Raw genomic sequence first — 12,586 nt, forward strand, 5'->3', positions numbered from 1 at the left:
ATTGCTAGTCTGCCAAACTGTTAGCTCCTCACCTTTGCCTGTCATACATAGGCTACATGGTGCTTCTTAACACATTTTTTTTGCCATTGCCTCCTTATGATTTTATTTTTCTCTGTGTGTTTTGGCTTTAATTTTTTGGGCCCGACAGGCTGCAGTGTTCGCTTAAAGCGACTCGCTTTACATTTGCAGATCCAACACATCTGAATGGCCAAATGTTTTGACTGTACCATTATCACAATAACAGCGGGGGGTGGGTTATCAGATGACAAGTTGTATATGTTGTAATGATAATAATACATTTATCATGTAAAAACATCTAAAAAGTTATTCACATAAGACAGTAAGTAAAGTGTTGTATTTTATCCCATTTAAGGATCAACCATAGACCTTTGCATGGGCCCCCCCTGGGCCTTCGGCCGGGGTCATCTGTACCCTTTGACCCCCCTGATGGCGGGCTTGCCACATTGCACTCATTTGGATGTATAATGACCTTCTATAATGTAAAGTTTAGCATTTTACAATACAAAGTCATATTTAGTTATTTTGGTGAAAGTAACGTAGTACTTAGTAGTGTAAAGCATTATAATTCACAGACAGTAATATTGCAATGTAACTAATTACTCTCAAATAACTAATAGCCTAATCTATAATGTATTACATTTTGGGAGTAACAACACTGGTGTTTTACATTGTTCAAAAATTCCCCTAAAATGCATTAAACTAAAGTTAAAAGCCTGATTTGAAAATGTAAGTGGTCTGTATTTGTATAGCGCCTTTCTAGTCTTTGCGACCACTCAAAGTGGCAAGCCATGTTCCTCTTGTTCTGTTTAACTAGATTACTGTTGTAATTTAAATAGTGTGTGTATGTGTCGGGGCGGGGGTGGGTAGCTGGTATGTATGTGTCAGTGTCAAATAAAGCTTGCAATCTAGAAGACCACATGTAGGCCCATAGCCCCCCCATACACACTGCCATAGTGCCACCAATTACTTGACCCCCCCCCAAATATGGTGCATAAAACACAAAAAAGAGGGAAAGTGTAAAATTGGAATTGTGTGCATTTATGTTTGTGAAAACTTTTAGAAGGACTAACAATTTTTAATGACAACAATTAAATCCACTCTTAGTTGTGAAAACATTCTGATACGCCTGATCGACTTGACGCATGCGCTCAAAACGTCAATTTGTTGAGTTTTCTACAGTAGTAGCAGAAGTGAGGAAAATCTTACTTCAAAATAAAACAAAAGAACGTCATTTTAAAAACGGTTGCAGTTGGTTGAGCAGAAGATCTAATGAAGTACCATATGGGGTTATGGCTGTGAATCCAGATGTTTTTGTAACATCAGATGTGAGCCGCTTTAACTAGCTAGAATAAAACAACTTGAGCAAACAGAGGGATTTCTAGTTTCTATTTTTTTTAGGATAGGGTAGGTTTAATCTCTCAAGTGTTTTTATTTCACATATGCATATGTATTTATTATTTCTAAAACGTTTCTTAAACAATTGTTACTTTGAAGAGTGTGCCTGGAAGTGTCCTTTTTCATTTCAGCTAGCTTGACCTGGTGTCCAACACCTCCCATTAATTTCTCTGAAGAAGACTTCCGGTGGTGTGTCATGGCGGTGGCATGGTGAATCCTACAGAAAGGGAAAAATATTCGCCCCTTTCGTCCTTTCCCATCGGCTCAGGACATATTTTGATGCATAAGTAAGCCTGTCCGCTCCAGCCTCATACCTTGGATTTACCAGCACAGTGTTGCGGTGTCCCTCCGCCCGGCCATGGCGGCTCACAAACCAGTGGAATGGGTCCAGGCCGTGATTACTAGATTTGATGAGCAGGTAAGATGGGTTGATTCAGTGGATGGGTGTAGCAACCTTTGGTAGGGTTGAGGCCCCATCACTCCGGTTACATTTACACAGACGAGGTTCTTTTATAAAAACGAACCAGGAGCGTATTCCGGTCAGAAGTAGTTTCGCGACTGAAATGTTCTGTATTGCTTGTTTCAGATGCTAAACACTGAAGATGAGGTCTTTTTTCGCTAGCGCCGTCTCCACGATCAATTAGCACAGTTAACGTTATCCCACATTTGTCCTGGTATATGTACGGACTTAACCGATGGACTGCAGAATAATACTCAGTAAAGTATGTCAGGGACATTTAAAACTTGGCAGGCGTCTGTGAATCTGTGTATTAACGTGAAAGTCGATTAGCTAACGTTTTCCTCATGCCAGCTAGGCAGCTAACATTAGCAGGCCTAGCTATCTAATGTAAACAAATAAGATGTGAGTGGGTTAGCACACTGCGTTCATATGAGCAAACGAAAGGACCGGGATGCGAGGAAACGTCCCTCTCCATGCTAACACAATTCTGAACAACCGCTGGCAGCTTGTCTGCTTCATATGGCAAGATAAACAGCAGTGAGACGTCATTTTTTATAGGAATTTCTAGATAACAATTTAGATGACACAGAATTTTCACGTACTCATAGTGGAGTGTTTTTATTGGGACATATCAGCACGGTCTGCATCATCTGTTGTAAAATGATACTGACGGTCATAAACAGAAGAACCCTCTGTAAGAGTTAAGCTATGTAGGCTTCCTATTTAATAAAAACATTAGGGATGCACTAAAATCAAAATGCTTGTCCGAAGCTGAAACCAAATATGGTGAAAAACTTTCCCGAATACAGAATACCGAGCAAGGTTTTTAACCTTTTATTTCCTATTTATTTTATTTATTATTTTTTATTGCATAAATTAAATAGTCAAAATGTGCTTTTTACTCAGTGTTTCCCACAGGATTTGCAGAGACTATGGTGGGTGGGTCAGAGGCCCGAGAGGGTCTGGTAAAGAAAAGTTTACTTTTAATGGACACATGTAATATGTTTTGACCTTTCTGTGAATATAATCAAATTAATCATATTTCCATCCTGTATAGTCACCTTATTTTGAAAACCGGACATTGTCACATGTGTGTCCTCACGCTGAATTTATCAAGTCCAACCCAGTTTGATAAATAATGTTGTATGTGGTTCTTGTACGGCGTAACATGAAGACTTCCCAGCCTCTCTTCAGGTAGGACTCTGATACTGCAACGCTTGTCTTTGTAAAGAGACAAACTGACAGGATAAACTCGCTAACCTGCCTGTCAGCTCGCTCTGTGCCATTTCAGTAAATTTACCATAAAGGCTTGAATTTGTGTGCACTCAATCAAGTTGTGTTTGCCATTTGTAAGTCCTTTAGCTTCGTTTAGTCTCCAGAAGTCTGTGGGTCAGCTGTTAGTTGCCACAGATCAAAGACTGTAGCTGGGGTTTAGCGTCTCAGTTTGGATTACTACCGTTGGCTTAAGGTGTTACATCCACTTCTTTGTTATGGTTATCCTAAGCCCCAACTAAAGCAGTCCCTTTATATTTCCTCTCAATAAATATGCTGTTTTAGTGTTGATGCTAAAACATTTTTTTCTTGTTAACAAGCTGAACATCATCTGTTGTGTTTGGTGAATTGAGATAACTACAGTTCTAACAGTATAGTTAATATTTGGAATTTCATAACTTTTTAAATTTTCTACAGAATACAGCTTCACATTAGAATTAACAAAGCCAATGAAGTTAAGTTGCCAGCCATTCAGAAAATATGGATTTCAAAAAATCTTGTTAGGTTCAGGTTTTCTTGTGCCCTTATGGTCAGTCTTTTAACATTTGCTAATACTAAGTGCGATGCACTGCTATTGACCTGTCAAATGTATATCTGCATAGAACAACTCCACAGTGCACACTTACCAGTGTTTCCCTGAGGATGGAGTTGTAGCAGCAGAGGTGAAGCGAAATTCTTTTGTGCGCATAGTGTGTAGTATGTCTGAATATAAAACCCCAACACAACATGTCTCAGCAGCATTGCTCTTGTGTCCATGAGCATGCGATGCACATTAGAATAGGTTAAAATTTCAGTGTTTTCCCATAGTTGTACATGAGCTTTAGTCATGGTCAGGGGAGTCGGGGGATTTGGGTGTCCTCCCCCAAGAAAATGTCTAATTTTCCAATGAAAAATGTGTAATTTCACATCATATTGGGCCATTACTTTCACCATATCGCTGAACAAATAGTTGGAAAAGCTCGAGCAGATAATAAATAAACAACAGCCAAAGATCAGTCAACTGGGGAGGAACTACAACCTTTAGATTTCAGGAAAGTAATTTGGCTGGCTGTGATGCGCTCCACAGTGATTTTACATTTATGGCACACCATGTTTTGGGCATCACGCACAAAAACCCTGTTAATATAACCTCAGAATCATTATAGATACGATTGTTCATGTTTGCCTTTTGTTTCTTCATTTTACAGATTGTGACATTTATCTGTAGACATTAATATAATAAAAATAGGCAACATGAGAAACAACCTCCCTTCTGAGGTGCATTTTATTTGCGCACAAATCCAAAAAGAAACGTCTACTCATTAGTTTAGGATTAGTTTGCATCACTAATTTCCTTTACTAAACTCAGATCTTCCAGTCACCACCGTCCTTTATTTTCCTAACAACCACTTTTTCAGACTCAACTTAAAACTGAAAAATAATTTAGGATGTACCTGTCTGTGGGCTACAGTGCAGAGCTGTTCGCTACACATGATGTTCTCAACATTGGACAAGTAGGTAGTGATAAAATACAGCTACCAGTTACTTTCTATAAATTGAGCTAATGTTAACTTGCATAGCTGCAAAAAGACGTAAGTTAGCCTACATACTTTCCTGCTCTGCTGCGCAGTCTGAAGCGGAGGGGAGATGTTAGCTAGCACAAACAGGCTTCAAACAGGCTTCACTTTTCCAGCAGTTGGGGAAACAACAGATAGACTTTTCTTGGTTAACACACTGTAACCGACACATACACATACTGGCAGAATATGAATATTTTCCTCCGCTCGCGTTCACTGTCACTTTCTTTCAGAGTTACGCTGCTCTTATAACAGCACCTGTCATGTAATGTAGATGTCCTTTGAAGCATGAGGAGAGGAAGCTAGCCAAGCGATGAGTGTTACTGTGCTCGCATAGTGTGAGAGTGAAAAGTAGTAGCGCATTGGTATAATAATGATTGTGTGAAATTTTAGTAGCTCCTGAATCCATATAGGGGAAACTCTGCTTACATACATTACTGACATTGAACATGAGTTCAATAGTAACATTATTTAAATATTTGAGTTACCACTTACTTGGTGTTTCTGAGGATTTCAGCCACATTTCATGACCTTTTCTTTTTCAGAGTTGGTGTGTATACATGATTGACGTGAGGTTGTGGTTATCTTTTAAATGTGCAACAAATTGGATGAAAAATAAATTGGTCTGCAAAGGCTTTTAGAGTTAAAGTTGCTTTTTCCCTTTTCAATAGCTGTCGCACATTTTTAGGTAAATTTAACTGTAAGCAGAAAATTGAAGGGCCAAGCAGAATTGTGTCAAGTACAGTACATTGCTCATAGGTACAATGGCCCACATCCTGTTTATGTCCTCACTGCCAACTCTGTCACAGCCAAGTGATCTGCAATAAATGATGTGAGTGCTCCTGACACAACTTGAGGAATGTGAACTGTTAACTCACTGTGTAAAGAAACTGTCTGGCATTGTGGCTCATGAAGAAAAATGTTCGGGGTGTCCCAGCCCAATCCTTTGGATCGGGAGCATTTTTAATCATTATCTGATATTTACACTGACTGAGTTCAAATGGTCATGACAAAGACATGGAATTTCAAAATAGAAAAACACAAAAGGTTTTGGAAAAGTCGTGGAACATATTTGGAAAATATTACATTGACATGATCTGGAGTGACATTCATTCGACATCATGGCCTACGCATGAACATTGTATTCAACATTTGAAGTAGGGCTTTGCGATATAACTAAAATCTCATATCCTGGTAAAGGTAATTTCATATCCCGATAACGATATATACACTGAACACAATTATAAAGGCAGCACTTTTGTTTTTGCCCCCATTCATCATGAGCTGAACTCAAAGATCTAAGACTTTCTCTATGTGCACAAAAGGCCTATTTCTCTCAAATACTGTTCACAAATCTGTCAAAATCTGTGTTAGTGTGCACTTCTCCTTTGCAGAGATAATCCATCCACCTCACAGGTGTGGCATATTAAGATGCTGATCAGACAGCATGGGGATTGCACAGGTGTGCCTTAGGCTGGCCACAATAAAAGGCCACTCCAAAATGTGCAGTTCCACTATACTTTGGAGGTGTGGTGGGGTCTGGAAGCCAGTCAGTATCTGGTGTGATCACCATTTACCTCACGCAGTGCAATTTTTCTCTGCAACATAAAGGTGGTGATATAGAGTGGTATAGAGTAGCGTGGTTGTGGGTAAGCTAGTGTTGTAGTCAAGACCGCACAAACGGAGACCAAGTCAAGATCAAGACCGAGGGAGGGCAAGACCGAGTCAAGACCAAGACCAGTTCCCCACATTACATGACACACAATGAAATGTGGAACGAGATCATAGGTACTTTTCAAATTGATCTGAACGACCCACATTCCTATTAAAACACCCACATACAAATACTAAGAACTGAAATCAACTTAAGCATCTTAAACCAACACTCCATGCTTATCATCGCGGGGAGGGGTGACAGTCGTTAATGGTAACAACACATTTTTAATTAGGGTTAATGGTTGCATTTGAAGCAATAAGTTTTACATCCAAACAAAATTAGGATCTTAACAAATAAATCAGACAATGCACAAGCAATTTATTAATATTCCCAAAGTTATAATCTTGACTGGTCTTGAAATATTATTGACAGAAATGTAATTTAATATCCATGACTATGTTTTCTTACATAATGGACAGTTATTTTATCTACATAACCGCGGGCACCCCCTTCCACGGAGGTCGCTGTATTTTGTCGTCATGTTTCTACCATAGCCGACAACGGACAAATAGCACTACAGAGCGTGTTTCGTCATCACCGTGTTCTTCTTCTTCTTGTATAATTCCGGCAGTGTTGACGCCTGTCACTACATTAAATGCGTCTGTAGAAGAAGAAGAGGAAATAATAACAATAATAAAGACAGATGATGGCAAAAAATCACAGATGTGGATTTTCCCAGATAGAAGGCTATAATGTGGGACAGATGTTTTCAAAGCGGTGCTGAAGTTGTCTGTTTTCTGCTGGACAGGTAATTAACTTAAGTTTGTCAGACTTTAGCGATGCAAATGAAAGCTGTTGTTAGCTTTAGCTTGAAGCTAGCCCTAGTCATGAGACATGTGAGGTGTTTCCCCTGTCAATATCTAACTTTGCATTAATTTCATGTCGCCTACTTATTCTCCAGCCTGTGGGTTGGCTTTGCCGGTTACGTTAGCGAGACAATCAGCTGATCAGTAAATAAAACCGTAATGTTAGCTTAGAACATGGAAGCATCTGCCAGCTGAACTTTTACTGCCCTGGTAGAAAAATCACGTAAGGTTACTTGCATTGGTTTATTCTCCAGCGCTGGCTTTGGCTTGTGGTGTAAAATATGTAGTTTCATTAATTTCATGTAGTGACTCTCTCTCCAGAGCTCTGTTTTGGTTTTGTCAGTTACGTTCTTGATACAATCAGCTGATCACTAATTGGCAATGAAATGGTAGCTTACAGCTGTCTAGTTTAGACAGCTAAACCTTTACTACACTGGTAGAAAAAATATGTAGTTGGATTGTAATTTAATGTAGTTCTTGCCTCTGCTGCCTCTGTTATGGCTTTGTTACGTGGACAGAAATGTGTCCTTACCTTCCTGAGAAAGATGATGAATATTATTGGCAATAAAACAGCAGGGAAGCTCAGATCAGCAGCTAAACTTCACATTTTACTGCCCTGGTGGAAAACATGTATTTCTTTTTACTGGTAATGGTGATATAAAACAAGACCGTGTGTCTATCAAGTGACAAATAATGAATACTTTCAGAATTTGCATTATATTGTTATTGGATATTGCTTCCCACTGTGCACACAAATGTGTAATTTGTTCTTTAACATGCTAAATGCCCAGTAAAAACGTTGCTGAAAAGCTGAAATAATGGCTGTCAGTGCTACTTTGTGTTTCTGTTGTATTTTGAAAAATTAAAAAAGACATGTTAAGTTTTACAGATTGCTTATCTAATCAAGCAAAGCCAGAGGAGCCTTGATCCTCACCTGACTAGGCCTTTGTAAACTTCATGTATTATGTGTTTTTTAATGGACTGTGGTGCAGTGAGACTTATATTGTCCTGTTATCTGTCAGTGGTCATACTTGATGCACTAGATGTGATAGTGTTTGAGAATTTCTTGATTTACTGTGGTATGTTATTCCAGATGAGCAAACCCTCCCAAGATGTAAAATACTGTATTACAGGAGTATGAGACATCATGTAGCAATTAATTTCTTGATGTGGCTGTTAAAAAAGGAACAATAATATTCAGTTTAACTGAATAATTAATTAAACATAATTTCTTAATATATCTATCTAAAGCAACCTGATTTCTTGACTGGTAACTTTCTGCTATCTCATAGATGACACCTTTGTCCCATCTCAGGCACCGTAACTAAACTACTCGCTTGGATAAGGGAGGGGGTGCAATTCGCAACTCTCACCACTAGATGTCACTAAAACTTACACACTGAACCTTTAATAATGTCTGCTCACACATCATTAAAATTAAGATATTATTGTAGACGTACAGCTGTAAATGGCAAAAATCATTATCATGATGATTTTGATCATAATTGCAATCACCATTACCGATTGACTTGAGGAAACAACATGCATTTATTTAGAACTTTTCAAATGGAATGCATTTTTTTTTTTAAACGATTATCCAAAGTAGGCTAGTAATCGAGTATTTTTAACTTTAAACAGCATCTTAGAGCCATGAGGAAGACAGCAATGCTGTATGTGTGTGTGTGTGTGTGTGTCGAGTGGAGCACAGCAGGTGACAGGTGAAATATTTGAGTTGACGAAACCTCATTACATTACGCTGACATTAACCGTGGTGTTCTATGGGGATATGCACTGACTTAAACCAACGGTGAGAAAAGTGTAAATCCCGTAATATGTTGGAAGACAGGGACGCGGTGAATATTTTAAAAGCATGGACCAGGTAAAGCAAGGCTTAACACACCTGGTTTCCTGGAGCATGTGGAACAGTTTGGGGATGCTCAGCTGGCAGTGGTGGGGAGTTGCGGTCTCCATACTCTCCATAATGCCTTCAAGTGTGGATTCACTGATTGGCACATAGAGAAGTTTCTCAGGGCCCTGCACACAGTTTTCCACAAAGTGCTTGCAAGAAGACAGGATTTCTGTAATCTCACTAAATCCAAAGTCTTCGCTCTGCCTTTCTGTGGCCACCGCGGGGTCGCGAACCTCCCAGTGGTGGATAGGGGCCTCGTCATCTGGCCGGACATGATGAAGTATGTTGAGGCTGTCACAACCAAAAAGCTCCCTCACCCTGGGACTTCCTCCTACGACACCATTGCAGCGGCAACCAAAGACCCTCTCATCCCATCCAAGTTGCATTTCTTCACGGCGGTCTCACGAAGCATGACACCTTTCCTCACCAAGTACCAGACTGATGAGCCTGTGCTGCTTTACATTGGAAACGACCTGGCTGAGCTGCTGAAGGTGAGGTGAATGCTTTCATTGCACTGTGAATATGATTTTTAATCATCCTTCATTCACAGCTAGCACATAGCACTACTGCTGAGACTGACTGAGTGATTGATTAATTTCTTTGATAATATATAAAAATAAATAATAAAGCTGCTGCCCAGGAATACAGACATTTACATAGCTTACATTAAAAACAATACAATGAGGATTGAAAACACAATTCTGGCCTTCTAAGACAATGATGGTGATGTGAGTATTATTAACTTGTTTTTATTCTCTAATAATATGTATTTTTTGTCTTTGCAGAGTTTGCTGAGAAGATTTACCAAGAGAGAACTTCTCTGTGATGTCACGCCTCTACAAATGGTCCGGCTTGATGTCACCAACAAGCAGTCAAGGGTTCATCCGAGGGCTGTTGACACTGGTATTGGAGCAGAGTCTGTTGAAAATGTATTGTGGAAAGAATCATGTGTGTGGAAATTACTTGGCCAGTCTTCTCACTAGATCCGCTGGCAGAATAGAGGAGGGAGAGGAGAACATTTACTTAAGTTAGTGCCTATTTACATCTTTAGGAGCTCCAGAGGCAGAGTAGACCCATCGTAGGGGAGCTTTCTGTCCTCCAGTCCAGAATGTATGGAGGGTCTATCCAGAATGGTGAAGAAGATTCAAGAGAAGAGCCTCTTGACTTACCCGACTGTGAGACAAATGAGTGCCTAGTCAAAAAGTTTCTCCAAGACAAGCAGCTGGCAGGAGGTGTTGCAGCTGGTACATAATTATTATTACATTATTTTTATGATTAACATGTTAACTTACAACCGTACAACCCACAAACATATTATTAGATTATTGATTATATTATCTATATATGTCTGTATTTTAATATCAATATTACTACTTTGAAATACTTGTTTATTCACTCTTTCTATAGATGATCTAATCATCCAGCAGTTTTCACAGTTCGTGTCCCTGGAGTTCCTGTTCTTCAAGCCCATGGAGAAGAGGCTGGACATGTTCCTTCATCGTTTCATCAGTGAGCGCTACCCAGAGCTCTGGGCTTTCCTCCAAAAACTTTTGCTCCTCTCTCATGGCCAGGCTGCAGTGGAGAGGCGGGTCTCCATCAACAAAGAAGTTGAAATCTGTAATATCCAGGAGGACACCGTCATTGAACATAGAATTATCTATGATTATGTGTGGCTACATGGGGTGGTTATTAAGGTCCCCCTCACACCGGAGCTCCTGTCCTCTGTGACAGCAGCCAGGACCAGATACGGAATCAATCTTGAGAATGAGAGAAGAAAGAATGAATATGAGGCAAAGAGCCTTCCAGAAAGTGTCTAAAGGTCTTGCCAGAGATGCTGAGGGCATGCTACAATGGCAGAGCTCATTACTAAGTCCAATGCTTTCAGAAGAAGCCACAAGGAGAAGTTGGCTGAGCTTAAGAACCTGAATGAACAGATTGCAGCCGAGGGAACAGAGCTCCGAAGACTGTAGGCTCTTGTGTCTAGTGACATTCACAGACAGACACTATAGCTGCATGGGGGATTGCTGCACTTTCTGATCATAATGCATGCTCTGCCTACTTTTTTTTTTTTACCTGATCAGCTTCAGTTCACGTAGACGCTTGTATGACCAAAAGGTGGTATGTGAGGCAATAGTGAGCAGTGTTGGCTCTTAATGTGACAAATACGCATATTTTTTAATTTATGTTATTACACACCTCACAAGGCTAATGTCTATTAAATGTGAATGTCTTACAATAAAATGTTTTATTAAATTCAAATACTTGGTAAATAATTATTTTCTAGGGCATAAAATCCATACAGATTTTCCATTATATCCTTCATATTTTTGCCAGTATGGCTGTGAAGTTGGCATTAAATTTCATTCTGAGTGGTCTTTAAAAAGTCTTAACTTTAACTTGTACCCTGTATATAACACAATAAAGGAAAGGGAAAAAGACGAAAAGCACAATATGACCTCTTTAAGCTAAATCGGTCTGTAATTGTGTTAATAATTGTGATTTCATTTATGACCAAAATAATAAATGTTTATGATTTTTGCCATATTCAAACTGCCCTACTGCCTTTTATTTCACAAAGCTCTCGCCAACGTTCGGCAGCCTCTTGCTTGGTCACCCTCCTTTTCTCTTTTTAGCTTCCTCGGTCAACATCCTCTTGTCTCTCTTCACCTGTTATTAGCTAATGTTACGTCCATAGTGGCTGCTGAGCCTGGTTACATTGCCTGCTCTACACCAGCTGTTATTTTATGATGAAGTTACATAATGTTACTCGGTCACTTGCCGCTAGCTATAAACCTTGAGTTGATTGAACTTACTAGATAACACACTTGGGCATTGGTAACGTTACTCTAAGTGCTCTTGTATCGGTTGCTGGCTAGCTTTATTTGCTAGCTTGCCACCTGGTCTCTTGATCGGTCACAATGGCAATATTATATAGCTGCAGTACTGGAGGCTGCATTTTTCAGGAGCCCCACAGTCCTGGTACAGCAGTTCTTGGACCGTAGTTCTTTTGCGACAGCGTCATCTAGTGGATTGGTGGTGGTAATGCACAGCAACATGAAGGAGTCGACCTTCAGCTGCGCAGACGGGGTTAACCTGTCGACATGCATATAATCAATAACTTAGGTTTAGGCACACACCCTGTGATTGTTACCGTAAGGGTAATTGGCTTCGGGAGGCTGTGAAGAGTAACATAGCCAGGTAGTTCGCAGTATCAAAGAATACAAGGGTCCATTCAAATGCAGTTCTGGTCCTGAAATTGCAGCTTCCGGTACTGCAGCTACATATTCCTCCACTAGGTCTGGACAATTAATTGAAAAGTAATCGAAACCGAAATTCGGAGCCTCTAACCGATGTTATTTCCCCATGTAGGTTTTTTAGGTTATTTAATCCTGTTTGTGTGTGTGTGTGTGTGTGTGTGTGTGTTCAAGTACTTTCACCTTGAAATATCTT

At 39.8% G+C, this 12,586-nt stretch overlaps 2 protein-coding genes across 2 annotated transcripts in view; both read left to right on the plus strand.

Annotated features, from left to right (window-relative positions):
- The first annotated feature begins 1,774 nt into the window (after positions 1-1,774).
- The window catches only part of nf1a (neurofibromin 1a), a 194,261-nt gene continuing 183,449 nt past the window's right edge, over positions 1,775-12,586 (plus strand). Inside the window, 1 exon segment of the mRNA XM_038693756.1 lies at positions 1,775-1,834. Coding sequence (XP_038549684.1) covers positions 1,775-1,834 — 60 coding nt within the window.
- On the plus strand, positions 9,639-12,053 carry LOC119883194. Its single transcript, XM_038693759.1, has 3 exons — positions 9,639-10,039; positions 10,188-10,380; positions 10,544-12,053. Exons 1-3 carry the CDS (start codon positions 9,962-9,964, stop codon positions 10,951-10,953), a joined length of 681 nt encoding a protein of 226 aa, XP_038549687.1. The 5' UTR covers positions 9,639-9,961; the 3' UTR covers positions 10,954-12,053.

This window comes from Micropterus salmoides, unplaced genomic scaffold (genome assembly GCF_014851395.1).
Source record: "Micropterus salmoides isolate LMB-PRFRI ecotype aquatic unplaced genomic scaffold, ASM1485139v1 Ms_hic_scaffold_3, whole genome shotgun sequence".
Classification (NCBI taxonomy): Eukaryota; Metazoa; Chordata; class Actinopteri; order Centrarchiformes; family Centrarchidae; genus Micropterus; species Micropterus salmoides.